General features: G+C 39.1%; 7 protein-coding genes and 1 long non-coding RNA gene across 18 annotated transcripts; 5 read left to right on the plus strand and 3 right to left on the minus strand.

The window, feature by feature from the left end:
- Nucleotides 1-801: 801 nt before the first annotated feature.
- LOC110228713 lies at nucleotides 802-2,003 on the plus strand. The gene is made up of 3 exons (XR_002332224.1): nucleotides 802-1,564; nucleotides 1,677-1,784; nucleotides 1,925-2,003. It is a non-coding gene; the product is annotated as an uncharacterized LOC110228713 (long non-coding RNA).
- Nucleotides 2,004-2,951: 948 nt separating this feature from the next.
- LOC9314577 (serine/threonine-protein kinase Nek4) lies at nucleotides 2,952-6,702 on the plus strand. 3 transcript variants are annotated; one of them, XM_021026454.1, is made up of 16 exons: nucleotides 2,952-3,050; nucleotides 3,513-3,524; nucleotides 3,618-3,748; nucleotides 3,830-3,896; nucleotides 3,995-4,060; nucleotides 4,139-4,185; nucleotides 4,279-4,324; nucleotides 4,423-4,503; nucleotides 4,587-4,629; nucleotides 4,702-4,751; nucleotides 4,830-4,911; nucleotides 5,013-5,062; nucleotides 5,148-5,221; nucleotides 5,298-5,349; nucleotides 5,446-5,877; nucleotides 5,957-6,702. In XM_021026454.1, the coding sequence occupies exons 3-16, from the start codon at nucleotides 3,663-3,665 to the stop codon at nucleotides 6,473-6,475; spliced, it is 1,695 nt and encodes a 564-aa protein (XP_020882113.1). In that variant the 5' UTR covers nucleotides 2,952-3,050; nucleotides 3,513-3,524; nucleotides 3,618-3,662; the 3' UTR covers nucleotides 6,476-6,702. The 3 variants fall into 3 exon arrangements, with proteins under 3 accessions (XP_020882113.1, XP_020882112.1, XP_020882111.1); XM_021026453.1 differs by lacking the exon at nucleotides 3,513-3,524; XM_021026452.1 differs by lacking the exon at nucleotides 2,952-3,050 and having other exon boundaries at nucleotides 3,316-3,524.
- Nucleotides 6,703-6,717: 15 nt separating this feature from the next.
- LOC9312784 lies at nucleotides 6,718-8,571 on the plus strand. Its single transcript, XM_021026460.1, has 2 exons — nucleotides 6,718-6,990; nucleotides 7,151-8,571. The coding sequence occupies exons 1-2, from the start codon at nucleotides 6,739-6,741 to the stop codon at nucleotides 8,150-8,152; spliced, it is 1,254 nt and encodes a 417-aa protein (XP_020882119.1). The 5' UTR covers nucleotides 6,718-6,738; the 3' UTR covers nucleotides 8,153-8,571.
- A 1,153-nt stretch (nucleotides 8,572-9,724) lies between these two features.
- Nucleotides 9,725-12,748, plus strand: LOC9312785 (VAN3-binding protein). The gene is made up of 6 exons (XM_021026459.1): nucleotides 9,725-10,354; nucleotides 10,431-10,556; nucleotides 11,264-11,708; nucleotides 11,791-12,024; nucleotides 12,106-12,213; nucleotides 12,320-12,748. The coding sequence occupies exons 1-6, from the start codon at nucleotides 9,992-9,994 to the stop codon at nucleotides 12,547-12,549; spliced, it is 1,506 nt and encodes a 501-aa protein (XP_020882118.1). The 5' UTR covers nucleotides 9,725-9,991; the 3' UTR covers nucleotides 12,550-12,748.
- On the minus strand, nucleotides 12,705-13,905 carry LOC9312786 (BI1-like protein). The gene is made up of 4 exons (XM_002878463.2): nucleotides 13,556-13,905; nucleotides 13,367-13,480; nucleotides 13,139-13,296; nucleotides 12,705-13,068 (listed from the first exon to the last, which is right to left on the minus strand). Exons 1-4 carry the CDS (start codon nucleotides 13,794-13,796, stop codon nucleotides 12,862-12,864), a joined length of 720 nt encoding a protein of 239 aa, XP_002878509.1. The 5' UTR covers nucleotides 13,797-13,905; the 3' UTR covers nucleotides 12,705-12,861.
- LOC9314578 (putative protein phosphatase 2C 50) lies at nucleotides 13,893-16,577 on the minus strand. Of its 5 annotated transcripts, none has more exons than XM_021026456.1 (9): nucleotides 16,314-16,577; nucleotides 16,011-16,224; nucleotides 15,830-15,935; nucleotides 15,613-15,754; nucleotides 15,229-15,490; nucleotides 14,763-15,130; nucleotides 14,591-14,658; nucleotides 14,420-14,475; nucleotides 13,893-13,977 (listed from the first exon to the last, which is right to left on the minus strand). In XM_021026456.1, exons 1-9 carry the CDS (start codon nucleotides 16,561-16,563, stop codon nucleotides 13,926-13,928), a joined length of 1,518 nt encoding a protein of 505 aa, XP_020882115.1. In that variant the 5' UTR covers nucleotides 16,564-16,577; the 3' UTR covers nucleotides 13,893-13,925. The 5 variants fall into 5 exon arrangements, 4 of the variants coding, with proteins under 4 accessions (XP_020882115.1, XP_020882116.1, XP_020882114.1 ...); XM_021026457.1 differs by lacking the exon at nucleotides 13,893-13,977 and adding an exon at nucleotides 14,168-14,288; XR_002332103.1 differs by lacking the exon at nucleotides 13,893-13,977 and adding an exon at nucleotides 14,168-14,288 and having other exon boundaries at nucleotides 14,420-14,658.
- An 11-nt stretch (nucleotides 16,578-16,588) lies between these two features.
- Nucleotides 16,589-23,573, minus strand: LOC9314579 (probable protein phosphatase 2C 51). 5 transcript variants are annotated; one of them, XR_002332101.1, is made up of 23 exons: nucleotides 23,467-23,571; nucleotides 23,115-23,357; nucleotides 22,693-23,007; nucleotides 22,276-22,537; nucleotides 22,003-22,108; nucleotides 21,758-21,899; nucleotides 21,398-21,659; nucleotides 20,903-21,267; nucleotides 20,705-20,781; nucleotides 20,346-20,487; nucleotides 20,038-20,194; nucleotides 19,453-19,636; nucleotides 18,755-19,159; nucleotides 18,595-18,652; nucleotides 18,413-18,500; nucleotides 18,196-18,270; nucleotides 18,013-18,096; nucleotides 17,787-17,930; nucleotides 17,611-17,686; nucleotides 17,363-17,445; nucleotides 17,258-17,281; nucleotides 17,051-17,128; nucleotides 16,589-16,809 (listed from the first exon to the last, which is right to left on the minus strand). XR_002332101.1 is itself a non-coding variant. In XM_021026436.1 (23 exons), the coding sequence occupies exons 2-22, from the start codon at nucleotides 23,122-23,124 to the stop codon at nucleotides 17,063-17,065; spliced, it is 3,156 nt and encodes a 1,051-aa protein (XP_020882095.1). In that variant the 5' UTR covers nucleotides 23,125-23,357; nucleotides 23,467-23,571; the 3' UTR covers nucleotides 16,589-16,809; nucleotides 17,051-17,062. The 5 variants fall into 5 exon arrangements, 3 of the variants coding, with proteins under 3 accessions (XP_020882095.1, XP_020882097.1, XP_020882096.1); XM_021026436.1 differs by having other exon boundaries at nucleotides 17,227-17,281; XM_021026437.1 differs by having other exon boundaries at nucleotides 16,789-17,128.
- A 1,598-nt stretch (nucleotides 23,574-25,171) lies between these two features.
- On the plus strand, nucleotides 25,172-27,226 carry LOC9314581 (heat stress transcription factor A-7b). The gene is made up of 2 exons (XM_021026462.1): nucleotides 25,172-25,927; nucleotides 26,373-27,226. The coding sequence occupies exons 1-2, from the start codon at nucleotides 25,667-25,669 to the stop codon at nucleotides 26,955-26,957; spliced, it is 846 nt and encodes a 281-aa protein (XP_020882121.1). The 5' UTR covers nucleotides 25,172-25,666; the 3' UTR covers nucleotides 26,958-27,226.

Genomic DNA, 27,226 nt, shown 5'->3' on the forward strand with positions numbered 1-27,226 from the left:
CAAAGAAAATCTCATAATTTGAAATTTAGAAAGAAAAAATGATGGTAGAGGGGAAATTGTTCTTTTGCCGCTCTCGGACGAATCGTTTGGTCTGGTTCTTTTCTCTCTCTTCTTCGTCTTTGCTTTTCTCTCCCTCTCAACTTTTTTTGGCCTTAAAGAGAATGATTTCATCTTTTGATAAAGTTTCCATTTTTGGCGATATAATACAAATATGTAGTGTAGTAATTTGATTCCCTTGTGCTCATCCACCACGGTGTCGGCACGATTGAAGCTCCTCCAAGAGCCGTAGAGGTATACTATAATACTAGATTGTTACCCGCGGTACACCGCGGGTTGAATATTTTTATTATTTGTTATTTAATAATACAATAATAATTGGTTTTATTTTATTTTGATTTTTTTTTGTGGTGATATATATATTTATGTATTATAGTTGGGATTGTGTTATAAGTTATCGATATTATTTGTGTATAACATGTTTTAATCGAGTCATATGTGTTACAGAGAAATTATTTCCTTTTATATTAATCGTCTAATCATTTATATCTAAAATCTGAGAATTATATTACGAATGCAAACAGATTGAGATTTAACATATAAATGATTACAGAAAAATTATTTCCTTTTATATTAATCGTCAATCTGTTTGCAGTCGTAATATAATTCTCAGATTTTAGATATCTTGTATTATATGATTTATTTAGATGTGAAGGATTAAAATAATTTTAATCAATATAAATTGCACGATAGTTTGATTTTATTAAGGAAAAATTAATTTTTGATCAGGTAAATATGGCTGTGAATAGTTTTTTTCATATGCAAAAACTTATTGTTTGAGATAATAATATGTTTTAATTAATTAGTTTGCATGATATATATTGAACTTAATAACATAATTAACATGTTAATACAAAATAAGGTAACCTCTCATACATGCTGGGCTGTAGACAACAAAGTCCTTTAATGTTACTGGGCAAAAAAAAAAAAATGCAAAAGAACCGGTCGGATTAGTTGATCTGAACCGGTAATGTACCAACCGGTTAACACAGATTTGATCTCGTTGGTTAGAGTCTAGACGGGTCATTTTCAATTCCGCGAAACACAATCAACCTAACTTCTTCTTCTCCATTTTCTTCATCTTCTTCTCCATTTTCTTCATCTTCTTCTTTAATCTCGTCTTCTTCAGCTCAAAACCTAAACCAAACAAAACCTTAACACCACTTCTTCTCTCGATCAATCAATCAGCGATTATTGACCTTTAATCGACCATAGATTTTTCCTTTAATCCTCAGAGAAAACGTAATCGAGTGAAGACGGGTCATTTTCAATTCCGCGAAAGACAATCAACCTAACTTCTTCTTCTCCATTTTCTTCATCTTCTTCTCCATTTTCTTCATCTTCTTCTTTAATCTCGTCTTCTTCAGCTCAAAACCTAAACCAAACAAAACCTTAACACCACTTCTTCTCTCGTTTGGTCAATCAGCGATTATTCACCTTTAATCGACCATAGATCTTTCCTTAATCGTCGATCCCAATTAACATGGCTTCGAACGGCGCTTCTCCGGTATCTTTCTCACTCGATATCTGTTTGCTACAATTTAGTATCTTTATTTTGGCTCCTTTTCTAACTGACAGTCTTAAACTGACCCATTTTGTCAATTTCGGAAAATGCGTAGAGGATTGTTGATGCTACTGATAACAGCTTGGATAAGATTCCGCAGCAATTGGAATCGAGGGTTATCGGAACTTGCTTCTGGGACCTCTTATTCAAGCGAGCTGAAACTGTAAGTTCAATTCTTATTCTGACAATAGTATATTCAATAGTTTGTAACTCAAATGATTTTCAGTGTTCTGAGCACAGCTAAACTTTTAATGACATAGCAACTGTACTGATTAGCTAATCGATTAATGTGTGTTTGTCTAGGAATTAACATAGAATCCGACTAATTGAAAGTTAGAAACTCCTCAACTTAGCATAAGCAGATCAAAAAATGAAGAGAAGGTAAGAGTACAGTTAGTGATTTTGGGCGGCATAAAGGAGTTTATGATGATTATTTTGAAGTATCTAACCCTTGCTGTATATTGAATAGGAAGCTTCTACCATCAGAAGACATCAGGACAAAAACCTGAAACCAAGGAGAATAAAATCTACATCCGCATCTATGCAAGGTTAGTTTACACTTTCTTCTCACTGAAATGTAATTTATAAACATCTACAACATTTTCATTGATGTTAAGCTAAGATTAATTGAGTAAAAATGAGAAAACTAAATGATTGTGCATCTGCTTGATTGATTGTACTTTATTCAATACATAAAAAGAAAGACATAACCAAATATGACGAAAGTAAGAGTGTTTAAAGAAGTCAAATATAGCTAGCACAATAACTGGAATTGAAAGTCGATTGATTGGTTGTTACTTTCTTTTGAACCATGAGACATTGAATCTGTGAAAAGGTAAGTAGATTGTTAGTCAAATATATGATTGATTGACTGGGGGTTTTGCTTACCATAAAGCAATTATATTATAAAATAAAATGGTAAACTAAACATACCTTCTTTGATAAGATTGTTTGACAAATAATGCAAGAAGCATTATGAGTCAATATTCTGAAAAACTTCTTTGAAAACAACATTAGTTGTTTGCTTTTGAATCTTCCCTTCTTTGTCTAGTATCAGAATTTTCAAACCTGTCTTTGAGGTAACCCTAGATAAAGCAACATATAGTTGCCCATGAGAAAACACTGGCTTAGGCAGATAGAGTCCAACCCTCTCTAGTGATTGTCCCTGACTCTTGTTGATAGTCATAGCAAATGCTAGTGATACTGGGAACTGTCTTCTACGCATCCGAAAAGGTAGCTTTGTATCGGATGGTGTAATATTGATTAATGAAATCAAAACAATATCACGAATTCTGTCTCCGGTTATAACTCTTGCTTAAAGTTTCCATTTTTGGCGATATAATACAAATATGTAGTGTAGTAATTTGATTCCCTTGTGCTCATCCACCACGGTGTCGGCACGATTGAAGCTCCTCCAAGAGCCGTAGAGGTATACTATAATATACTCCCTCCGTTTCAATTTAGTTGTCGTTTTATGATTTAAATTTTGTTTCATAATAGTTGTCGTTTTAGGTTTTCAATGCAAATGTTTGGTGAAAATTCCAGTTTTATCCCTACTGTTTTAATGTTTTGACCAATGAAATTTTTATAAAATATATTAATAAAGGGTAAAACAGAAAATTTAATGCTTTTCTTAATTTGTATGAAAAAACTTTAAACGACAACTAAAACGAAACGGAGGAAGTATTTTATTAATTTTTGTTTCATGATGATGATTACGGACAGGAGCTGGTTCCCACTTTTTCGCTGTTTATGAAATTTACTCTCACTGTTTGATGAAAGCAATCATAAATCTCGCTGAAAGCTACCCTTTATTTGTTTTAATCTTTAATTTGGTGCTTGACTTGACACTGATTGGATTGCCTCCTCCTCACCTCACCTCTGTATCTAGCACTTTGTCCATGTATGTATACTCTTTTTTTTTTTTTTTTTAATTTGTGTCTAGTTTTCATCTGATAAGTCGGACTTGTTTTGTTATATGGTTTTTGTTTTGAAGACGTCCCTGGTGAAATTTCAAGCACGGGAAGTGTGTGTTTGTTAGATGGAGCGGTATGAAGTCTTGGAGCAGATCGGGAAAGGGTCCTTTGGCTCTGCTCTTCTTGTCAGACACAAACAAGAACGCAACAAGTATTCTATTCTCTCTCATTCATTCCTCTGCTTGTTGCTTCTGGTGATTCCATTGCTCTTATCATATTCACTACTTTACAGATACGTTTTGAAAAAGATTCGTCTCGCCCGCCAGTCTGATAGGGCTCGCCGATCAGCTCATCAGGAGGTTTGCTGTTGTTTTTTTTTATTTTTATTTTACTCGACCAAAGTTGGTGGTCTTGGATTAAGATGATGAGTTTGGACCTCCTCCCACTCATGTTTCAGATGGAGCTCATTTCTACTGTCCGCAATCCATTTGTTGTCGAGTACAAAGATTCATGGGTTGAAAAGGTCTCTTCTCCTCATCATCTCCTTTTTCTCATTATTCTTCTGGCTGCTTGCTCTAATCATCATCTTTCTTGTTTCCAGGGTTGCTATGTGTGCATCGTTATTGGATATTGTGAAGGCGGAGACATGTATGTAACACATAGTTTTTCCCCATCACAAAATTTTGATTTTTTTTTTTTATTATAACAAATTGGCTCTTTTTCTCAACTTGAATTTTGCAGGACAGAGACCATAAAAAGAGCATGTGGTGTTCATTTTCCTGAAGAGGTTCGTCTCACCCATCTTTTCTTTGCTAACTCTTCCCTTCTTTCTTACGATCTATGGCTGAATTTAATATTTGAAGAAACAACCACCAAATGTTGCAGAAACTCTGCCAATGGCTTGTCCAACTATTAATGGCCCTCGATTATCTTCACTCCAACCATATTCTTCACCGCGATGTCAAGGTAAACATGTAACCTCATTCACTTTCAGAATTTTGCTCCTTTCATGTTCCAAACATCTAAATCTCGCTCACATGTCTTTTCAGTGTTCTAACATATTCTTGACAAAAGAGCAAGACATACGGCTTGGTAAGTTTGTAGATTCATTTATCTTTAAGCCTTTTTTGTCAGTTACTAACGCATCCACAATTTCGGTCTCAGGTGACTTTGGACTCGCTAAGATTCTAACTTCTGATGACCTTACATCCTCTGTAAGTTATGAACAGTGACATTAAGCAAATCTTGTGTTGTTTTCGAGACAGAATAATGATAAGTCAGTGCGTTCATAGGTTGTTGGAACTCCAAGCTACATGTGTCCTGAGCTTCTTGCTGACATACCTTACGGATCAAAGTCAGACATTTGGTCTTTGGGTATAATAACTATACATTCTTCTTTGATTTTTTTTTTTTTCTTATAATCCTACACTTATTCACCTGGTGACTAACGCTTAATGCATCATCATGGCAAATAGGATGCTGCATGTATGAAATGGCTGCTCATAAACCTCCATTCAAAGCTTCCGTAAGTATCCTTAAAGTTTGTTGATCTTTTAATCTCGATTTTGGCATTAATATACATAATCTAAAATGTGAAATCTTGATTGCAGGATGTGCAGACATTGATCACCAAAATACACAAGTTGATAATGGATCCTATTCCGGCCATGTATTCCGGCTCATTGTAAGCCTGAAATCATTTCCTCTGTTAACACTAACCGGCGTTGCTGTACCAACCTCTTTTCCTCCCTTATCTGCAGCCGAGGCCTTATCAAAAGCATGTTGAGGAAAAATCCTGAACTCAGGCCAAGTGTATGGCTCCTGTAATGCTTATTTGCTTTTGTTGATGAGTAATCCGTTTCTGGTTAATCTGTAGTTGAACTAGGCATTGTTATTAACTCGCTGCAGGCTAACGAGCTGCTTAACCATCCTCATCTTCAGCCTTACATCAGTATGGTTTATCTGAAGCTAGAGAGCCCCAGAAGAAGCACTTATCCACTCCAATTTTCTGAGAGTTGCGAGACAGAGAAGGAAAGAAGGCGTTCATCATTCAGCAATGACAGGAGATTGAATCCGAGTGTCTCTGATACAGAAGCAGGTTCTGTTTCTTCTTCAGGAAAAGCATCTCATTCACCAATGTTTAATGGAAGAAAAGTGTCAGAAGTAACTGTGGGAGTCGTGAGAGAAGAAATTGTTCCTCAAAGGCAAGAGGGAGTGAAGAAGCAATCAAGTGCAGCCAGAACACCAAGAGTGGCTGGGACCTCAGCTAAAGCGTCTGGCATGCCAAGGAGGCTTGAAACACCGTCAAGCACGCCGCGTACTGTTTCCAAACATGAAGTGGTAAGAAGAAAAACTCAAAGCTTAAAGTTGTTGAGATACAATCAGGGAGTGATCTATATATGTTCTTTGCTGTGTTTAGATTAAGGTATCGAATCCTACAGACAGGAGAAGGAGAGTATCTCTGCCGTTGGCCGTGGAAAATCCTTACATTTACGAATCGGATATTACTGCTCTTTGTGGCCTGAATTCACCGGATGTTTCTGTAAACGCTCCAAGAATCGACAAGATCGCTGAATTCCCTGAAGATGTCTTCCAAAACCAAAACAGAGAGACAGCCTCAAGAGCAGTAGCTAGGCGCTCTTTTTCTTCTACTCCTCGGCCTCATGGTGAGGACAATACCAATCGTTCGATCACGAAGGACAAATGTACTGTACAGACAAGGTCAGTTTCGGAGGTAAAACAGAGAAGGTTCGACACGTCATCGTATCAGCAGCGTGCGGAGGCTCTGGAGGGACTGCTGGAGTTCAGTGCAAGGCTTTTGCAGCAGGAACGGTACGATGAGCTTGGGGTTCTGCTTAAACCCTTTGGAGCCGAGAGGGTATCTTCGAGGGAGACGGCCATATGGCTGACCAAGAGCTTCAAAGAAGCTTCCGTGTAGACGAAGCAACCACAACCAGCGCTTTTCTCTCTTGGCTTGGCTTGCATTTGTCCTTGCTGTGTGGTTTGTATATAAATAAAAACGGCGATGCATTCGGTTCTGACTGCTTAAAACGGCATGTTATCCGATTGGCTAAGCTTGCGATTTGGGCTGTGTTGGGCCACTACGTTAGTGGATTGTTTTGAAAATGTGTGGGCTTCTTTCTTTTTGCAATAAACATTACAAAACTTGTGTGTGAGAGAATTAGGAAATCGGGAGAAGAAATGGCAGAAGCAGAGATTCTTGAGCCCTATCAACTGTCCTTCTCGGATCTTCTTTTGTCCTCTCGCTTTCATTCTTCTTCTCCGAGTGACGACCGTATCTCGAGAAATGTGATGGACGCTCTTGGCCCCACTGGTCCTGGTCTCCTTTGTATCACCGGCGTTCTTGGCTCCGCCCTTCTCCGCCGTAAACTCCTTCCTATGGCTCGGAAGCTGGCTCTGCTTGATCCGGACAAGCGGAAACGCTTTCTCAAGGTAATATGCAGGCAATTTTAACCCTATTTCACAGATTTCCATTATATCCAAGTTGTGTTTGAGTACGATTGGTGCTTTGTTCTCAAGTTTGGAACTTTGATTAGTGTTAGTTGGTCCATCACTGATTCTGTGTGTTTCATTCTTCGTTACTGCCAAAAAGGAGCACCACTTGGGTAGCGACCTTCCTCTCAAGAATCCAGAACGAGATGTCTCCTCTTTTGCAATGCAGCTCAATTATGAAAGAACAACTTGTATATCTTCACTGGAAAAGCTGTGGTTCGATGAGGCTGTAGCAAAACTGGACTTGCACCAGGAGGATGATGAGTTCACTAATCTTGGTGGTGCTTTTAAAGAACTAGGGTTCTGCATGAGGGAATTGGGCTTGTCTATAGCTCGTATTTGCGACAGGGATATTGGTGGAGGCTTGCTGGAGGAGAGTCTACTGGAATCTTGCACAGCCAAAGGACGACTCATACATTACCACTCAGCTGCAGATAAATGTGCTCTCAGAGAAGCCGAGAGCAGAAACCAATCTGGTAAACGAGTATCGAGTAAGAGGAGAGTCCAGAATGCTGCTGAGCAAGAGGGGAACCATAGAAGTGGAGCTGGTTTGAGTGGGAGCCACTTCAATCTGTGGCAACAGTGGCATTACGATTATGGAATCTTTACTGTTCTCACGGATCCTATGTTTCTATCGTCCTACTCCTACCAGGAATGCACTTTGATGAGCAGCCATTCTTGTCTGCAGATCTATCATCCCAGCAAGAACAAGTTCTACATGGTCAAGACTCCACAGGACAGTTTTATTGTTCAAATTGGAGAATCTGCTGATATTTTGTCCAAAGGGAAGCTACGGTCGACCCTTCACTGTGTGTGCAAACCAGAGAAGCTGGATCACATAAGCCGTGAGACATTTGTGGTGTTCTTACAGCCAAAGTGGAGCCAAACTTTTTCAGTCTCAGAATATACAATGGAACATCTAAGGTCAGATTCTCTACAGAGACAGCTCACTGATACGGATGAGATCATCCCTAGACCAGATATACAAAAAATTGTTCCACCTCTGTCGTCTCGGTTAAGGGATGGGATGACTTTTGCCGAGTTTTCTCGCGAAACCACAAAGCAGTACTACGGAGGGAGTGGTTTGCAATCTAATAGATAGCCGTCCTAGTTCGTGCCCCAGGTAAATAGCTTGTTTGTCTAATATTTAGACTTTAGGTAGTTAAATTCAGAATAATCTTTAGGTAATGAGTAGTTGAAGGCAAGAAGAATGAGCCACGAGGGTTAGTACTAAAAGAGATTAGATTAAAGGGAGAGTTGGGATTCGTTATGTGTGCTTCGATGTTGGAGCCAAAACAGGGGAAGCTGTTACATCGTTTTCACAGACAAAAGCTCTCTCTTTCAAACATGCTTTTTTTGTTTGTTGTTGTTGCTCTTCTTTAGTCTCTCTCTGTGACTCAGTTTATGTTCCTGTTGTGTCTCCCCCGATGCTGTTCCAAACTTACATCTCTTTGTTTGTTTGTGTGCTTTCAAGCGTCGCATTGAGACAAAGTGGTGTTATTAAAGTAAAAGCTGCCTCTACACAGATTCCTTTAGGGAATCAATCTTTTTTTTGTCATTTTTGATATATCGTTTTTTCATGAATGGTTTTTGTACGTGTAGATCAAATCGACAAAAGGGTTTATCATTCAAAGAAACAATAAAATGGAAAAGAGGGTTCATCATTCAAAGTGCAGATACATTCAATGTTAATAGGTATAAAATACAAAACGTCCATACAAGAACAATGATTGCAAGGCAAAGGAATAATCAGAGAGACAAAATGACATTTTTGTAAGGGATTTGATTATAAAGAATGGAAAATGTGGGTATCCCTAGAAATTAGACAGAGCAAAAGGGAATAAAGGATGTATCTTTATTAAGTGGTCACCCACCTATAGTTTCCAAAGTGCATATATATTTTTTATATAGATACACATGATGATATTTTGAATTATCCGATAATATACGTGTTTATAGATATCAAAATGCTCTAATATTAATGTGTATATATATATTGATCAACAATCACATGTTAATTTGAGCAAAGATGAAAGAAAATCAAAAGTTTTGATTGTGTAGCCTGAAGAAAACCTTGGATATATAGTATTGGAATGAATAATTGCCAAGTTGTGTCATTGAAGTGGAAAAGAGACAGAGAGAAGAAGGTGACGTAAGGGAAAGCACGCCAAGGCAGCATGTGTGAATGTACGCAAAGGTCGCAGCTTTGTGTTTCAAAACCGAAGCAAAAGGGACCAAACACAGTCGTTTCACTTCTTTACTCTCATCTTTTGTCTTCCTCCCATATTCTCACACCAATATTCAGCTATATCCATTAGTTAACCAACAAAACATTCTCTAATCGGGTACAAATCCAAAGAGTAATCTCATCTTTACTCTTTGGTCCATTGTCTACAACAATAAACCAATTTCATCCTTGATTGATTAAGACACTAAAACGTAAACATTTATGCTTTTCTTGATTTTTGAAACACAACACTAAACGCAAATTCAACTCTCTCTTTTTTTTTTTTTTGTTAATTGAAACATAAATGTCTTATAACCTATTACTCAGGTATACCAATGTTGTGATTATTTATTTGATTAAATTAAGAAAGGCAAATAAATGGATGACTTTATTCCCTCCTTTTTTTTCAAGACTCTTTGATAAAGTAAAATTTATGTGTAATAAACAATTGGCAAAGATGCGGCCTTATTATTGAAAAGGGACGTCTTTTTTAGTATCCATTATTTACGCAACGACTATATATATGCCAAGAGTACTACTACTCCTACTCCCATCGAAATAATCACATTTTCTTTAGGAGAAAAAGAAAAGGTAAAACACCACCTATACGTTCTTTGTCTATCTATAGTTTCTATATATATTTACACACACAAGTTTCCTAGTCAAGCTCTGAAGTCGAAGCAAAGTCAAGAGAGAGAGAAAAAAAAAAAAAGGATGGAGAGAGAACTTAGACGACCGAACCCAATCAACAGCTCTCGCCGGCCAGAGATATTTTCTTCTGGCGGTAGTAGTACTCAACTACCGGAAAGCCCACGAGGCCCAATGGAGTTCTTGTCTAGATCCTGGAGTGTCTCCGCCTTGGAAGTCTCCAGAGCTCTCCACACAGCCAAATCAGCTTCGGCCACCAACAGGCCTCCCTCATCCATTAACACTCCGATACCGGAAGAAACGTTAAACCCTGAGAAAGAAGAATGTCCGCCGGAGAACACAAGCAACAATAGTAGTGTTAGTAGCCAGTTCTCGTTCGCTGCCTCGGCCACTTCACAGCTTGTTCTTGAGCGCATAATGTCTCAATCGGTACGGTTACATAGTTTTGGATACACTCTGTTTTTGTAGCAGCGATCTTGATGAGTTTCTGTTTTGAAAAATGAAGGAGGTGTCACCGTTAACGTCGGGGAGGCTATCACACAGCAGCGGCCCACTCAACGGCGGCGGTTCTTTTACGGAGACAGACAGTCCTCCCATCTCCCCCTCTGATGACTTCGACGACGTCGTCAAGGTACTTGTGCACTATAAACCTTGTTCATCATTTTTATCTCTTGTACTTTGAACGTAAGTCGCATACAGTACTTTAGAGTTTGTTATCAAAGTAAAGAAAATATATGAGTCAAGAGAAAACTTTCTTTTATTTTTTACAGACAAGAACAGATTTGACTTTGACTCTCCACTTTACAACCTGTGTTTGTTTACTTTAGCCTATCACTCACTTCACCCACATTAAAAAAAAATTAAATATTTGTTTGTTTCCCATTCATTCATGTATATTAGTAGTAATAGATGACCAATCTTTAGTTGGTAGAAAGTCTCCTTAAATTTGAGGAAATGCTGCCAGGGATTAGCCTTCTGGGTCTTGGGACTATAAAAGTAAAGCGGGTCGGCGATCATTAGAGCGATACTTATGCAGTTTCAAAGTTTATTTTTTTATTGAATGCTCTGTCTCTACTGCATTTACTTGATGAATTGGGATTCATAAAAGATTAAAGACATAGTTGGACACAGGAATAGGAATGTGACCGTAACGCCTAGAACTACTCTATGTTTGGCTCATTTTAAGAAACTTGTCGGGAAATGCTCTTAGAGGGCAGTCACTTTACCTCCTTTTCCAAGCAATTAATAACCCTTCCTTTGCTTTTGTAGTCAAATATAATGCGATCAACTTGTTCGAATGTTCATTAACTTAGCTTATCTAATCCAATCCTAATGCAGTATTTTCGCACCCACAACACCATACAGCCTCTCTTCTCCGGCACAGGAGGCAGCCGTGGTACCACTGGAAATGGGAGCAATACCCCCATGGCTGGAACCGGCCCAAAGACAGTTGGTAGGTGGCTCAAGGACCGTAAGGAAAAGAAGAAAGAAGAGACTAGAGCTCAGAATGCACAGGTCCACGCAGCTGTTTCTGTTGCAGCGGTTGCATCTGCCGTGGCAGCTGTTGCAGCAGCCACAGCTGCTTCTTCACCTGGTAAAAACGAGCAGATGGCCAGAATCGATATGGCCATGGCTTCTGCGGCTGCTCTGGTGGCTGCTCAGTGTGTGGAGGCTGCAGAAATCATGGGAGCAGAAAGGGATTTTCTGACTTCCGTTGTGAGCTCTGCAGTGAATGTTAAGTCCCATGACGATATTGTCACCCTTACTGCAGCTGCTGCAACAGGTACTGCATGACAAGGTAGTCGTCAAAGTTACTTCTGTAGAGATTCCATACGTGAATTCACCCCTTTTATTTTATTTTGCAGCTCTGCGAGGAGCAGCTACACTCAAGGCAAGAGCGCTTAAAGAAGTATGGAACATAGCTGCAGTATTACCAGCCGAGAAAGGAACAAGTTCAGCTTTGTGTGGCCAGGTTGACACAAAGCACAGTGATAGCAGCTTTAGTGGAGAATTACCTGTTGCTGGGGAAGACTTCCTTGGCGTCTGTAACCAGGAACTACTAGCTAAAGGCACTGAGCTCCTCAAACGAACTCGTGGAGGTACTCCAAAGCTACACTCGTATAAATGATTTGTGAACAGAGTATAAAATAAAGGTCGCTGACCTTGAACTTTGAAAGCAGGTGATCTCCACTGGAAGATTGTCTCTGTCTACATCAACAAAGCAGGCCAAGTTGTGCTGAAAATGAAAAGTAAACACGTTGGAGGGACCTTCACAAAGAAGAAGAAACGTAGGTTCTTCTCCGCACAAACATCTCCTCTCTTACACTAGCCTGGCTTTTGAACTAGAGCTAGAAAGATAATACGACTCATAATTGATTTGGACTTGTAATGCAGATATGGTGCTTGAAGTGAGAAAAGATATACCTGCATGGGCTGGCAGGGATCTTTTCAACGGAGACAAGCATCATTACTTTGGCTTAAAGACGGAAACAAAGAGGGTCGTTGAATTTGAGTGCAGAAACCAACGGGAATACGAGATATGGACTCAGGGCGTTTGCCGCCTACTTGCCATTGCAGCTGAGAGGAAGCAGAAAAGTTCCATGTGCAAATGGATGGCACCTTAACAACATAAACTAGGAGAGAAGTAGATGCTTTGTGGAACGAAGTGCTTATTATAAGAATAGGTTGAAACATAATGGAGTAGAAGACATGCATTCCCATTTGTAAAATCTTTTTTATTCCATTGATTGAGGAGATATGACTTCTAAAGCTAACAACATTCAGAAGTAGAATGTATTGGATTCCACTATCATGTTACAGGCAGCGTTCAACTTTTCTTTACAAGCCAAATTTCTTTTTGCAGACAAAAGAATTTTAGAAGATAGCAATAATAACATACATAGTCTTATGAGAAATCTGAAAAAGACGAGAGTGCCTTAACTATCAGCAGCCCTTAAGAGAGTGAGCAGAGATAGGAAGAGATTAATGACATCCAAATAAAGAGAAACTGCAGCCCAGATGTACTCGTCATAGGAGTGCCTCTTGATCAAGTTGTCGGTATCATATACAATGTAGCCACAGAAGATGATGGAAGCCAAACAACCATAGATCATCACTGAGATCTTTCCTAAAGGGAAGAGAATCTGCAGCCAGGATAGAATTAGGCTATAATTGTGGAAGAAGAGAAGAAGATGACGGATACGATAGATACACCTGGATGAAGGAAAACACCATGAGGACAATGACAGCACCGAACAAGAAAGGTCCGAGGAAGTTGAAGTCATGGCCTCTTTTGGCAGCCCAGAAAGTGTAGAGAGTGAGGGATATGACCACAACAGAGGTCAAAATCACAGATTCCAGAATCACCTTCCCTGTAATCAAACCAAATATCACCAATCATGCACGTTAGGATATGAACAGGGAGGGATAGGACAGACATACCGCTTGTAAAGGCGCAGGTCAAGCCAACCGCAAAGGCAAGAGCGACGGTGAAAATGCCGAGCAAGAGATAGTTCACAGGGTGCTTCTGGTGATAGTAATACAATGGACACATAACTGCACGCAAAAACGACAAAGCAGATCAAAGAGAGTCGGAGGAATTGAAGAAGGATCCAAATCCCGTTTCAGTACCAATCAATGGAGTGAAAATAACAAGTATGTAGAGAGCGAAGCCGGCGGTGGTGGTGGTGAAGAAGACAGAAATCGAATGAACCTTAACGACGGTGGCAGCCACGGCGATTGTAACGAGCAACTGGATGGAGATGATTGAATAGACCTTGCGGATGAAAGACCATCGGAGCTCGGGGCTCTCCAACATCATCGGGTATAGAGGCGTCTGAGCCGACTCCAAATCATGCTTCTGGTTCCACATCTTCCCAATTCGTTTTTTGTTTTGTCAACGCCGGCGATTGAGAGCGATCCCGGTTCCTCCTTGAAGAAGAAGATATATGTAAAGACGAAGAGAGAACCTTCCCGATACGTCGCGCAATTAACAATTTAATCAGACGGCTCTGATCTTGACACCTGGATTTAAATATTCGGTGGGCCGGACTCTGAAGAGAGAAACAATGATTCATTTCATTTATTTCGGCCCATATCCATTGGATTTGATTCTTTTCACATCATTCATTGCCGTGGGTTGGATTTTGCCAAATGAGTTCCCCTTAAATACAAACCAACTTGTGAACTAAGATTGACTTCTTATACTATCATGTTCCAACTTACAAACAAAACAATTATGGCTTAGACCAAAACATTAACGACTTCAATTATAAGAAAAGAATGCACACATATTTGGTCCTAGCTTAGCTTTCATGATTAGTTCAGTAATCTTGATTTTCCTGGTAAAAAAAATTAGATGCACCTACAAGGTATGAGTTGTAATTGAATGTTAGTGCATTAGATCCACGAAAACAAGATTACAACGAGGTGATAGTAGTCAGTCACTTCACTTCCAGAGAATGAAGCGGAAGAGGCTACCAGTATGCAACTCACCCATATGATGCATTTAGGTTCTCTGCCACATGAAAGCTCTTGTTTTCTACTTCAACCTACAATTACAAGGTTGACCAATTTTATTATTAACTTGTACCCTTTCCCTGGCCGATAGTACAAGCTTCTCGAGTTAGCTTTACACATTTGTTTTGTAATTTCTTGGGAACATACCAATAACTCGTTAAACATGGTTGGAACTGGTTGAGCCTGCTTCAATTGCAATGCACCAAAAGTTCTATCTGTTGAAAAAAGATATATATAAACATGACTGACTACGTGAAAGATCACTCTATATCCCATAAGGAACATGTTGGGCAACCCCGTTGTGATCAGAGAAACTCACATGGCAGTGCATATGTATTCTTCATCTGCAATCCCGAAGCAAACTCATCTATGTTGCCACCCACATATTGCTCTTTTGGTTGGCTCTGCCAGTCTATATTGGATTGTAGAGGAACCACGACTGCAGCCATATTATCCATACTTCCCTTCTCAAAGGCAGTATTAACCAAGCAGTCTGCCAAAGAAACTGAGCAATATGAAGGCACTCCTGCTCCAAAGCTAGTTTGATTCTTTACTTCCCACAGACGATCGCAGACATCTTGCACCTCTAACTTCTCAAAGATACCATCAGATGACACTACCAAGTAGCTGTCATTAGCCAGTAGAGGCTGCCAGTCCATCACCTCAGGTGCAGAGATGACACCGTAACTGAAATAGATTTCAAAACTCACATTTCATCTTCTCATAGTGTAAAGCAGCTAGAATCAAGTTCTGAGAGATTCTAATATACAACTAGCAATGCCTACCTTTTATAAGTAAGGTCACCAATTGAACGGGAGACGGCCAGCTGACCATTTACCCGTGGCACACCGGCCCACTCAGTGACATAACCTCCTGCAGCTTTAACGCGGAGCATTTCATCCTCTCTATCTGGGTGATGGTCCTTAGTCAATTCTTTGGCAATAAAACGTATGAGTCCATTGCGATGTTCCAGCTTAAAATCAGAGAACCTTGATGAGGAAGAGTCTCGATTGCGCTTACGCTCTCTGTACAACTTTATTGAAGTAGCTGCAATAAACAAACACCAAAGAAGAAACATTCATTCATTCCCCTATACTCTTAAGTACAATAGTGGCTTCACAAGGTTGGTTATGTAGCTTGGTTATAGTCTAAAAAGGGATTTTGCAAACCTCTAGCCTCTTCAGGAGTCTCAAATTTTTCGGAACACAAAAGTGCCTTAGAATCACCGATGCTAGCAACCAGTAGTTGACCATCTGCGGTAAGTGCAACTGTGGCCGTTGAACCTGAATCCAACTTTCGGTTAGATGCTTCCTGTATTACAACAGAGTCTAATCACGCTACTGGAAAAAAAAAGAAAGGATAGAGTAGAAGGCGTGACTACTACACCTTAGTAAATGTTGCATCAATATCGTGGATAGCTCTGAGCAAGGCTTCTTTCAGAATATCCAAGTGAAGAGAATCACCAAAATTGAGCGGCGATGAATCTTGGAACCTGTGAAAAATTGAGACAGGGATTCAAAATCACATCTGGCGGGAGAGAGTAAACATTCCCTGTCAGTGTCTCTACCTTTGGAAATTGAGGTCGTATAGATGCATGAGAGGATTTGGTAGCGTTCCAGAGAGCTCCTTGGAAAAAGTGGCGTCGAGGAGAAAGTAAGTGTGGAGAGCAAAATAATCCAACAAAAGTTGTGAAGCCATCTCACTGGCTTCTGCACCATTGTGGCCGTCAAAGACAGCGGCGATTCCAACCACAACATCCGTTGGTGTTCCAGTCTTCTTGCCTGCGAATGAATCATCTTATCTTGGGGAATCAAAAACAACTAATTCTCTTGGCGATCCCAAATCAAGCAAGCAAGCAACTGATGCATACCGGGAAAGGGAATGCGAAGATCAAGAGCGCAGAGAAGACGATCCTCCTGGTATTTCCTCCGACCTTGAATCGCCGCCATGTGGCAACGACTGGAGGAGGAGGATAAGGATCGGCGATTCCAAAGAGGGCAATTGGGAGATCGGAACACGGCCGGAGCTCCACCATGTTTGTAAATACTCAAACAGGTTGTTGAAGATTCCGCGGCACCGTTGTTAATAATTACAAGCATAAATAAACAAAGTTTCAACATTTTTCACCACCGACGTCATCTCCCGTGAAAAAAAAAACAACTCATATTTTCTACCACGCTTATTTCTTTACCAACCTAATTTTAGGTCAAAAAAAAAATTATGGACAACAAATTAGTTACAAAAGGTAAATTAATTTCTCTCCCTTATAAGAAAGACAAGAAGCAAAAAAAGTTATTTTTCAGGTAACTTGGATGGATGCCCTTTGATATCAACAAAATCTTCCCTTGCTCGTTCCAACCTTGTTCCTACATAATCCACAGTAGCTCATATTCCTTTTTTACATTCATCGTTATTTAACTTCACACACTAGAGTTTTGCTTCTTATAATTTCAGTTACTGGGACTGGGAACTCTAATATTTCAGCATTACAGCCTATTGTTCCCATTATATTCAGCCACCACTTGTTTGTCAATATTTTATCATTCTCGATCTTCTAAGCAGACTCATCGTTTGGTAAAATGTAGCAAGAAGATATAAATGTCTTACTCTTCTCTACACTTAGGAGCTGGGAGGGGGCTGGAAATAAGGGTGCTGCAGAGCCTCATCTACGGTTACTCTGTCCTCCTGCACTCCCACAATATAAATCCTTATGTGTCAACATGCCCATTCCAATTCCACAACTATGCTACAAGGTTTAATGGAGAAAAGACAGAGGATCTCACAGGGTACCACTGTAATAGACCCCTCACCAACCTTAACGCCCAAACATTTGGAAACCTGCATTTTCCACCATATGCACATTTGAATATGTAACAAATTCCTGTCAACACCATCAATTTAAGGAATCATCACACCCACCCAATCTTCAGAGGGTCTCTACTCTTTATCTGTTCTGCAAAAAACTCTTCAGAGCATTTCCATGACGCAAGTGAAATCCCACCCTACATACATCACAGGATATATTCGATAAAATATGCATGGATCGCTATGAGACCAAACAAAAGAACAAAAAAAAGCTGAATGTGCTTAGCAAGAATATCTCAGAAACATAATCTCGTATCAAATTTAATAACCAATCTCAGCCAAAAGAACAAACTGTCCTTTACCTGCTTTGCGCTGGCGCCACCATGTTTTAAAGAACTACCTGGGATTAAGATGCACATCTCCATAAGGGATCGAAGCCTGTCACCGAAATTGAAACTCGAACAGATAAATACTTGTCCAGAGAGCATTGTGGTGGTCAATTTCAAAACGAAATGATTTACTCCTAAGTTAAACTTACTTGTATGCAAGCTCTTTAAAGTTTTCACTCCAACCTCTGATATGTTGATCCAAAAGGGCACGTGTAACAGAACTAATCTCAAAAACATTGGGTGATCCTAAAATCATCTCTAACATCACAACCCCAACACTCCACATGTCGTATCTGCAAGAAAAAAGGGTGTCATATCTATATTTGGCGAGGGCAGTTGCAGCCACGCTTATAAAAATAGCAGGATCTCTCATACTTCAGTGTCAAACTGGTCGGTCCATGGTGCCAGCTACTGTTCATAATGGCTTCGGGTGGTGCATAATCATGAGTTTGTTCTGCTCTGAATTCAAGATAATCCAAAGTATTATGATGATCAGGATTCACAAACCGGACGAGGTTAAATTTCCCAAAAAAAAAACATACATAGAAAAGGAAGTACCTTGATGGACCTGTTGACCCATATAAATGTTTCATTGTATACTCATCAAGTGCACTGCCAAAGTCGATGATGCGCCTAAACAGTGATTATACGACCATAAGTTACCAGGAAACAAGAAATCACATAAGTGGAGGACCAAAAGACTTAAGTGCTGCAGAAGTGTAGAAATACATGGAGCACAATGAATAAACTAGAAACTGAAGAGTAATCTAAGTACATTTTAGTTTTGAAGTTATGATCTCCATTTGGTACACCCTTTAAGCATCTTCCGGACTTGATGTCTTCAATGCATATCACCATATTCTCTTAGGAACATTGTAAATTAATTTCCGTGAGAATAATCATCTGCCACAGATTGCACACTATATGAACTATCATAAAAATCAACAAGTTTCTTACCGGGTTTTATATCTCTGTGAGTAATGTTGCGATCATGGCATGCCTTTAGACCTAGCAACTGAAAAGAAGAATAAAACATAAAGGAATATAGTAAGCACAAATAGAATTAGATTCAAACAAAGGAAGGAAATCAGAACTTCTCAAATTCCTATGCACATACCAATTGCCATATTATTCTCCGCATTTCTTCTTTTCCTGATTCTGTCGTCTTCAACCAGGTCCACCACTTCGACGGACGAAGTATCTGCCCGTGACTTGCTTCTTCAGCCTTTTCACCAGCAGAGCTATTCTCTGCTTCTTCGGCAGTGTACATCAGCTTTGATAAAGATACACCCTCGTGGTGAAACACAAGCCATATGTCATTATATCGAGATTCAAAATACTCTATGTATCTAGCAATATGTTTCAAACCCTCTTCAGAGAGACCCAATCCTGATGACGCTGGTTGAGAACTTGACGTTTGCGTTGCAGAAGAACTCTCACTTATATTATATGCATTTAGAAACAGTTCACCAAAATGCTTCTCCCTTAGACCACTTAAATAAACAGTTGGTCCTCTCTCTACCTGTTTAGGAAAAATAATGGGAAAATGAAGTAATTAAGTTTTAGAAGGATTTGCATCTACATGTCCTTATATAGGTCGAATAGATGACATAACGAATAGGTCAATTTGAAACATTATTTTTATTATAAGCAATTAACACAGGAAAACTAAACTAAAGAGAGGTGCCCACATCACAGATACATGACTTCTCACCATCACTCTAAGCATACAAAGCCAGAGAAAAGCGAAACGAAAGTTGCAGACACATCATTTTCGAAGGAAAATTTTGAAAAAATCCCAAAAAGAACACATACCATTATCCGCTTCAAAATGAAGGAGTTATTAGGACCATCAGCATCATAATGAACACCATTTTTCGATGTATTTTTATCTTCATCGATCGAACTAGTAGCGTTATTTCCTTCATAGCAATTCCAGTGAAATGCCAACCATACCTCACCAAATGCACCACGCCCAAATTTTTTCTTCAGCACATAGCTAAAAAATCACATGGTATTATACAATTTTATCAGCCATTTTAAAAGAAATTTCTTTTTCCTATTTTGAAACAATTGTTTCCATAATATGGAGACACTAATGATAAACCATCATGTTTCTCCGTGTAGAAACCATCTAACCAAAAGGCAACAAGAAGACATGACATGCGCAAAAAAAATGCCATTTGACTACATAGACAAGTGCACTGAAGAAAAAACAAGAGCATGAAAAACAAAGCATTTGGCATAGGTTGCTAATCACAGGACTACCTAAGATCATGTAAAAGGATCTCAGCTATCAACGATGATACAAAAGAGGGAAAAAATGAACAATGCCAAAGGAAAAGAAGAAGGCACTCAAGTCCGGAAATGAAATAACTGATCAAGAAAAAGAAAAGGCACCTTGAGTCAGGAAATGGAATCTCATCCGTCCCGTTATTAGCACCAAAACCATGTAAGGGTACAGATTCAAGTAACCCAAGGAAAGTAGCAAAACTATCAGGATTGATGCACTGATCTTGATTCTCGTTGGTAGCCGTTCCAGAAGATAAACACCAGCCTTTTTCATCGGAAAAAAATTCAGATGCACAAAAAAGGGGGAAAATCAGGAATTTTATTATGACTAAACGCTAGTTCATTGGAACCAAAAACCGACAACAATAAGGTTTCTGATATAAAAGAAGATTCCACTGTGAATTTTTTTCATTTACCAGGGAATGGCTCGGCAGATGCAGGTAGAACCTGAGGTAAGTCACCCATGTAACCGTTCAAATTGTCCATTTGCCCTTGAGACGCCCCAATAAGGTTCTCTGACATATAAAAGCGGCAAAAACTTCCGTTTTTAACTTCAACCTAGCACAAGAAGCATGGCCCAGATCATATAAGTTATAAGATTTTCCAGGTCAGTGATGTAAACTTTTGTAACGGTTGATAAAAAAAAATAGAGCTGACCACCCCCTCATTCTTGCAATTCAAAATCAACAGTTATAAGAAGGTACATTTTACAATAGAAGTCATAAGCTTAATCTGGGAATATTGGAATAGTGACATTGTGTCAAGTGGGTCATACCAATAACCTGTTAAACATGGTTGCAAGTGGTTGAGCCTGTTTCAATTGCAATGGACCCAAATTTATATCATTAGGCACTGTCGAAAAGAAAAAAATTGATTAGCACATAAATTGTATGGACGATTATCAACAAAGCTTAAAACCCTACATTTCATAATCAGGATGTTAGGGAATTTGATTGCAACCAGAGAAACTCACATGGAAGCGCACAGTTGTTAGTGGGTAGTGCTGAAGCAATCTTATCTTTGTTGTCATTCATGCTCTGCTCTTTCCAGTGGAGCTGCGTAACTAGATTCGATTTTAGAGGAACAACAACAGCAGCCATATTATCCATACTTCCCTTCTCAAAGGCAGTATTAACCAAGCAGTCTGCCAAAGAAATTGAGCAGTATGAAGGCACTCCTGCTCCAGAGCTAGTTTGATTGTTTACTTCCCACAGACGATCACATACTTCTTGCACCTCCAACTTCTCAAAGATGCCATCCGATGATACTACCAAGTAGCTGTCATTAGCCAGTAGAGGCTGCCAGTCCATCACCTCAGGTGCAGAGATGACACCGTAACTGAAAGAGATATCAAAACTCACACTTTATCATGTAAACGAGAGTAAGTATAACAAAAGAAACACGACTTTCAGCAATAATCATGTTCAGCTGAACAGAGAGACACTAACATACAACAAGCAATGCCTACCTTTTATAAGTAAGGTCACCAATTGAACGGGAGACAGTCAGCTGGCCATTCACTCGTGGCACACCGGCCCACTCTGTGACATAACCTCCTGCAGCTTCAACACGAATCTTTTCATCCTCCCTATTTGGGTGATGGTCCTTTGTCAATTCTTTGGCAATGAAATGCAGTAGTCCATTGCCATGTTCCAGTTTAAAGTCAGAGAACCTTGATGGTGAAGAGCCTCGATTGCGCCTTCGCTCTCTGTACAACTTCACCAAAGTACCTGCAATAAACAAACACCATTGCAACAAACTGTTTATAAATAATACAATACTGGCTTTCTGTTAGGCAACTAGATTTTAGAAACAGATGTTGCTAAACCTCTAGCTTCTTCGAGAGTCTCAAATTTTTCAGAACACAGAAGTGCCTTTGAGTCACCGATACTAGCAACCATTAGTTGACCATCAGCTATAAGTGCAATTGTAGCAGTTGAACCTGAATTAAGCTTTCGGGCTGATGCTTCCTGGAGAAAAACAAAGTGTAGCTGGTTATATCCTTATCATGATACTAAAAAGGAAATATTTTTAACAAAGGTCGACGGATTGAGTAGAAGATATCCACTATACCTTAGTAAATGTGGCATCAATGTCATGGATCGCTCTCAGCAATGCTTCCTTCATAATATCCAAGTGAAGAGAATCATCAAAATTAAGTGGCAACGAGTCTCGAAACCTGCAAGAAAATTGGGACCCTACAATGAGGCGGACATGCCACACATTTCAAAATCACATTTCCTCACACATGGAAAGCCCTCGTAGCACCTTTATATGTTCATCATAATATTGTCAAAAATGACTAGTTGATATACGATAGAGAAATAAAATGAAACAGCACTCAACTGCATTTGAAAATCCAGGTTGTATAGATGCATGATATCATCCCGACTTACGCCATGCAAAATAACACCGTGCTCCCCTTTAGTTGGTAGTCGTCCAATCATCTTCCTCGTCATAGCAGAAAAAGTTGCGTCCAAGAGAAAGTTGATATGCAAAGCAAAGTAATCCAATAAAAGTTTTGAAGCCATTTCACTGGCTTCTGCACCATTATGTCCATCAAAGACTGCTGCAATTCCAACCAAAACATCCTTTGTTCCAGTCTTGCCTGCTCAAATAATGAGACAATGCCATCAATATTTCCTCCACAAGTGAGTTTAGCTAGTTAGAGAATGAAACTTTCAATTTTAATTCTTAGAACTAAGAATTTTAACTCGACAGGCCTAACAAAGCACATAGATACAAAATCCAAATGTTCCATACCGGGAAATGGAATGCGAAGATCAAGAGCACAGAGGAGACGATCCTCTTGGTAGTTCCTCCGACCTCTAATAGCTGCAGTATGGCAACGACCAGCTCCACTTTGACCCCAATTGTGGAGATTCCAACGAGGGCATTTGGGTGATTGAAACACGGCTGGAGCTCCGCCTTGTTTGTAAACGGCCAAACACGTCGAAGATTCCCCTCGACAGTTAATAGCCAATAAGAAGAGGACGAAAGATGTAATAAGGAGCCATGAATTGATGATGGAGGTCATCTTCTTCCCTGCATGGCTTGGGTGAGATTTGAAGGATTTATCTGAAAATAGCCAGAAAAAATCTATTTCTGGATTAAAAAGGATAAACATAACAAATTCCTAACCAACAGCAAGTAATGAAATGAAAACAGAATCGGAGAGTCCTAACCTATTGACATTCCAAACTCTTCTCTATATATTATGGAAAAGATTTGGGAAACTTAAGAAGAAGGAAGAGTGGAGCAAAATGGTTGCCAGTTAAATCTCAAGTAAAGGTCGAAAGCCTCTAATAGCCAGAAAATGAAGCTAGATCCACCCTTTTTCAAGTCTATGATAGAAGAAGTACTATGTAATACTTAGTAATATGGAAACAATTTTGAGTAGAAAAAATCAAGCTCCTCCCCTTTGAGCTCTTTGCTCGTAAACATGGATAATGGAAACAAAAATTAATTCTCTAGCAGTAGCAAAGTTAATCTGGTCGGTAAAGAGAAATCTATTGAAATCAAAGGTTGGTTGATTACCTGGAAGGAAGGCTCTGACTCTGACTCTGAGCTTCTCCGCCTGAAAACTCTCTAGGAGAAGAAGAAGAAAGAAGCATGCCCAGTTTTTTTCTTTCTGAAATTGAACCTTTGCCTTCATCGAAAGGGTTCCATTTAATTATTTCGGGTTTAGTAAAATATGGGCCAACGGTTCGTTAGAAGCCCAGTCCACTAGGACTACGCGGGGATATGTTGGTTGCCGATTGTCAAAAAGGAAACATGGACTAGTGATGATGAGGCTTGGAATGTTCTGTTGCGTTAAGGAGGAATCCAATCGTCGTTATATGTGTTTTCTTTTCTTTCTTAATTTTTAAGGTTTCTACTTCTTCTTCTTCTTCTTTTTCGCATAATCCAAAAAGTTGCATTAGCAGCCACATGGTCACCATGTTCGCAAGCACACTCCACGAGACACCATCATACGACGTGGCAATTTCTACCTTTTGTGACGTGTCTCAGGTTAGTTCCCCAAATCACAAGGAAACTTTGGACTCTTTAATACTCCCTCGAAAAATCCAATTGTACCAATCACTTTTGTGTATCTTTTTTTGTTGTCAACGGGAAGTCTTAACAACAAAAAATACGGGGGTTTTGGAATGTGTATCAATATTTGCAGTCCTTTGCTCTAACCGGCTAAGCATCATCGGCTTGGTCAACCTTTACCTAACCAACTGGCAACTACCTACCTGATCGCTCACTTTTCCGGGCCGGGATCAATAAGTAGAAGTCATAAAAAGATATGTTTGTATATCGGCTGTAAATGGTAACTTGTTTGTAGCGGAATTATCGTGGAAAAGTTGAGGAATTTTGTAATGTTACATCAGTTGAAGTAGCTGAATTATTGTGGAAAAGTGGAGAATTTTTTTTTTTTTTCTGTTGCTGGTTTTTTTTTTTGTGGAGAATTTTTTTTTGGACAAAACATGTTTATTCGTTTGCTCTTTGCTGAAAATTTTCAAAAAACTAGAATAATCTATAAATAATTTTTCGAATACTCATACTATCAATAATATTTTCTATAAACTAAAAAATAAAATAAATAGTTTGTTCGTAAATAATTAAAAAAAAAACTAAAAACATATATTTGTAACAGTTTTTGTTCTTTATATCATTAATAAAACAATTAATAAAATCGGTGCCATATTACTCATGTTCAATTTGTGATTTTTTAAGCTAGCTGATTTTAATTTAAATATTTTATGACTTTATTTAATTATTATGTTTAAGAAATAATTGAATAGAATAACATAAAATTTAGTCAAAAATCTATCCTTATTTTGTTATAAATTGTAAACTTTTTCATTAAATTCAAATTTTATCTTATGTATATGTTTGATCAAAAAAATGTATCAAATTTATGATTAGATTTGATATTTTATGAGTTGATTTAACTAATTTTGTTGACAAAAATAACTATTTAACTAATATTTACAATTTTAATTAACTAATTATTTTTAAAAAAATTCAGCAGCCGTTACCATTTACACATTCAGTTATTCAGTCAGATTCAGCTAAAAATCACTATAAAATTCAGCCAGATTCAACAATTCAGCCGGATTCAGCCGAATTCAGCGGTTATCATTTAGACCTATCGTGTTTTCGATTTACCAAGACCTGAAAAGGCTCATTTTTTTTTACCTCTATAGTTTTACTCTCTATCCGATTGATGCTACGTAGTCACGACCGGTCCGGTGAGGTGTGCAACTTTTTGTATACCTTTATTTTTAGTATAAAAAATATATAATATTACTTCGATGGGATCCACATTCGATTTTACCTTACTCTCCTCAAAAGCACAAGTTCCGGAACGTTCTAAGAAGATATGCACCCTTCCTCTTGTAATTAGTTCTAGAAAGTTCCAAGTCCACTTGGTGATCAAAAATTTGAGTGTCACGAGCTCCCCCCTATATATTATCTATTTAAGCACCTACGTGGCCATTGCCTTCACCACATCTCCTCCCTCAACTGCCATAAGTAAACTAACCACCACCAAAAGCAGAGTACTCTGTTTTTTTTTTTAAAAAAGACACCCTTCCCGCTCTTTTCTTTTTCTTCTTTTCTTGGTTCTTTGCTTTCTTGGTAATCTCCAATTCAGGAACCCAAATGCATCGTTTCCTTTCATCAATTCCAATTTACAAAAAATACAATCATAGATCATTAGAGTTCTAGCATTAGCATTGCTACAAGAATGGACCCGTCGTCAAGCTCCAGAGCACGGTCAATGCCGCCTCCAGTGCCTATGGAGGGATTGCAGGAAGCAGGGCCTTCTCCGTTTCTAACAAAGACGTTCGAGATGGTTGGTGATCCAAACACAAACCACATTGTGTCTTGGAACAGGGGAGGCATCAGTTTTGTCGTGTGGGATCCACATTCCTTCTCGGCCACTATTCTGCCTCTATACTTCAAGCACAACAACTTCTCCAGCTTTGTCAGACAACTCAACACTTATGTAAGTATAATCTCTGTTTCTCTGCTACTATGCTATTGTGTTCACTTGATCTTATAGTCTTGGAAGAACTCAACGATGCCTTCTGCCTCTAATTACTGCGAAAGGGTAATTAGTTTGATTCTCTATCTGTGAATTTCACCGGACATTTTGGTACTAAGTAATTATGCTCAGTAATAATGGTTGGTGAGTGAAACAAGCTAGCTAGGAGTGAAGGAGAAGAAGTTTCTTCGCAAGTTCTGGAAACTTTATCCATATTCAAGTTGCAATAAAATATTGAATAAGCAGGCTCTTACTTCCATTATATTTAATAATAAAATATAAAGTTAAGGATAACGTTGGTTTTTTTACAGCGCAGTAGAGACTAGAGTGGCTGCAGGTTCTTCGTCTGTTACGTCGCAAGCCAAAAAACTTATTTTAATATATCTGATTATTTATATATGTGCAGGGATTCAGGAAGATCGAGGCAGAGCGATGGGAGTTTATGAATGAAGGTTTCTCGATGGGTCAGAGGGACCTTCTCAAAAGCATCAAGCGACGAACCTCATCCTCTTCCCCTCCTACGCTTAACCACTATCAACCCGATGGTGATGACCCAAGCGTCGAGCTTCCGCAGCTCCAAGAAGAGAGGCATGTCGTAATGATGGAGATCTCGACGCTCAGACAGGAGGAGCAAAGAGCGAGAGGCTACATCCAAGCCATGGAACAGAGGATTAATGGAGCAGAGATGAAACAGAGGCATATGATGTCCTTCTTGAGGCGTGCAGTGCAGGACCCTTCGCTTCTGCAGCAGCTATTCGAGCAGAAGAAAGACCAAGAGGAGGCTACGATGTTTGAACAGGCTGGCCTGGTCAAAACGGAAGCGGTGGAGCACCTGTCGGAGCTGGAGGCTCTGGCGCTTGAGATGCAAGGATATGGACGGCAACGGGCTGATGGTGTGGAGAGGGAGCTTGACGACGGGTTTTGGGAAGAGTTACTGATGAACAACGACAACTCCGAGGAAGAAGAGGCGAATGTGAAGCAAGATACTTAGGTTTTATGGGTTCATGTCCGAATCAAGTAATCAACAAGTGATATATATATAAGGCAGGAAAAGAAAAGTACTAGTATCGATCAATCAAAGCAAATGAATGAAGACGGAGAACCAACAAAATGAACTATGTGTGCAACATATAGGGTTACACTACACCATCGTTTTTACTCTGTTCCATTTTGTTAGATATGTGTTAGAAATTTTGGTTTGTTTCATTTTTTTTATTTATTAATTTCTAGTTTTTATGTAAAATTTATGTTTATTGAGTA

The sequence above is a fragment of the Arabidopsis lyrata genome (assembly GCF_000004255.2).
Source record: "Arabidopsis lyrata subsp. lyrata unplaced genomic scaffold ARALYscaffold_5, whole genome shotgun sequence".
NCBI classification, from domain to species: Eukaryota; Viridiplantae; Streptophyta; class Magnoliopsida; order Brassicales; family Brassicaceae; genus Arabidopsis; species Arabidopsis lyrata.

Excerpts from the sequence above, each read along its gene's own strand:
- LOC9314577 (XM_021026454.1), top strand. The coding sequence starts at position 3,663 with ATGGAGCGGTATGAAGTCTTGGAGCAGATCGGGAAAGGGTCCTTTGGC. Across the intron at positions 3,749-3,829 it reads CACAAACAAGAACGCAACAA|ATACGTTTTGAAAAAGATTC; the intron begins GTATTCTATTCT and ends ACTACTTTACAG. Across the intron at positions 4,186-4,278 it reads TATTGTGAAGGCGGAGACAT|GACAGAGACCATAAAAAGAG; the intron begins GTATGTAACACA and ends TGAATTTTGCAG.
- LOC9312784 (XM_021026460.1), top strand. The coding sequence starts at position 6,739 with ATGGCAGAAGCAGAGATTCTTGAGCCCTATCAACTGTCCTTCTCGGAT. Across the intron at positions 6,991-7,150 it reads AGCGGAAACGCTTTCTCAAG|GAGCACCACTTGGGTAGCGA; the intron begins GTAATATGCAGG and ends ACTGCCAAAAAG.
- LOC9312785 (XM_021026459.1), top strand. The coding sequence starts at position 9,992 with ATGGAGAGAGAACTTAGACGACCGAACCCAATCAACAGCTCTCGCCGG. Across the intron at positions 10,355-10,430 it reads AGCGCATAATGTCTCAATCG|GAGGTGTCACCGTTAACGTC; the intron begins GTACGGTTACAT and ends TGAAAAATGAAG. Across the intron at positions 10,557-11,263 it reads ACTTCGACGACGTCGTCAAG|TATTTTCGCACCCACAACAC; the intron begins GTACTTGTGCAC and ends ATCCTAATGCAG.
- LOC9312786 (XM_002878463.2), bottom strand. The coding sequence starts at position 13,796 with ATGTGGAACCAGAAGCATGATTTGGAGTCGGCTCAGACGCCTCTATAC. Across the intron at positions 13,481-13,555 it reads TATTTTCACTCCATTGATTG|TTATGTGTCCATTGTATTAC; the intron begins GTACTGAAACGG and ends TTTTGCGTGCAG. Across the intron at positions 13,069-13,138 it reads TGGTGTTTTCCTTCATCCAG|ATTCTCTTCCCTTTAGGAAA; the intron begins GTGTATCTATCG and ends TCCTGGCTGCAG.
- LOC9314578 (XM_021026455.1), bottom strand. The coding sequence starts at position 16,563 with ATGTTGAAACTTTGTTTATTTATGCTTGTAATTATTAACAACGGTGCC. Across the intron at positions 15,755-15,829 it reads TTGATGCAACATTTACTAAG|GAAGCATCTAACCGAAAGTT; the intron begins GTGTAGTAGTCA and ends GTTGTAATACAG. Across the intron at positions 14,659-14,762 it reads GAATACATATGCACTGCCAT|ATAGAACTTTTGGTGCATTG; the intron begins GTGAGTTTCTCT and ends TTTTTTCAACAG.
- LOC9314579 (XM_021026436.1), bottom strand. Across the intron at positions 20,488-20,704 it reads CCATGTTTAACAGGTTATTG|GTTGAAGTTAAAAACGGAAG; the intron begins GTATGACCCACT and ends TTCTTGTGCTAG. Across the intron at positions 18,501-18,594 it reads TCACAGAGATATAAAACCCG|AGAATATGGTGATATGCATT; the intron begins GTAAGAAACTTG and ends AATGTTCCTAAG.
- LOC9314581 (XM_021026462.1), top strand. The coding sequence starts at position 25,667 with ATGGACCCGTCGTCAAGCTCCAGAGCACGGTCAATGCCGCCTCCAGTG. Across the intron at positions 25,928-26,372 it reads TCAGACAACTCAACACTTAT|GGATTCAGGAAGATCGAGGC; the intron begins GTAAGTATAATC and ends ATATATGTGCAG.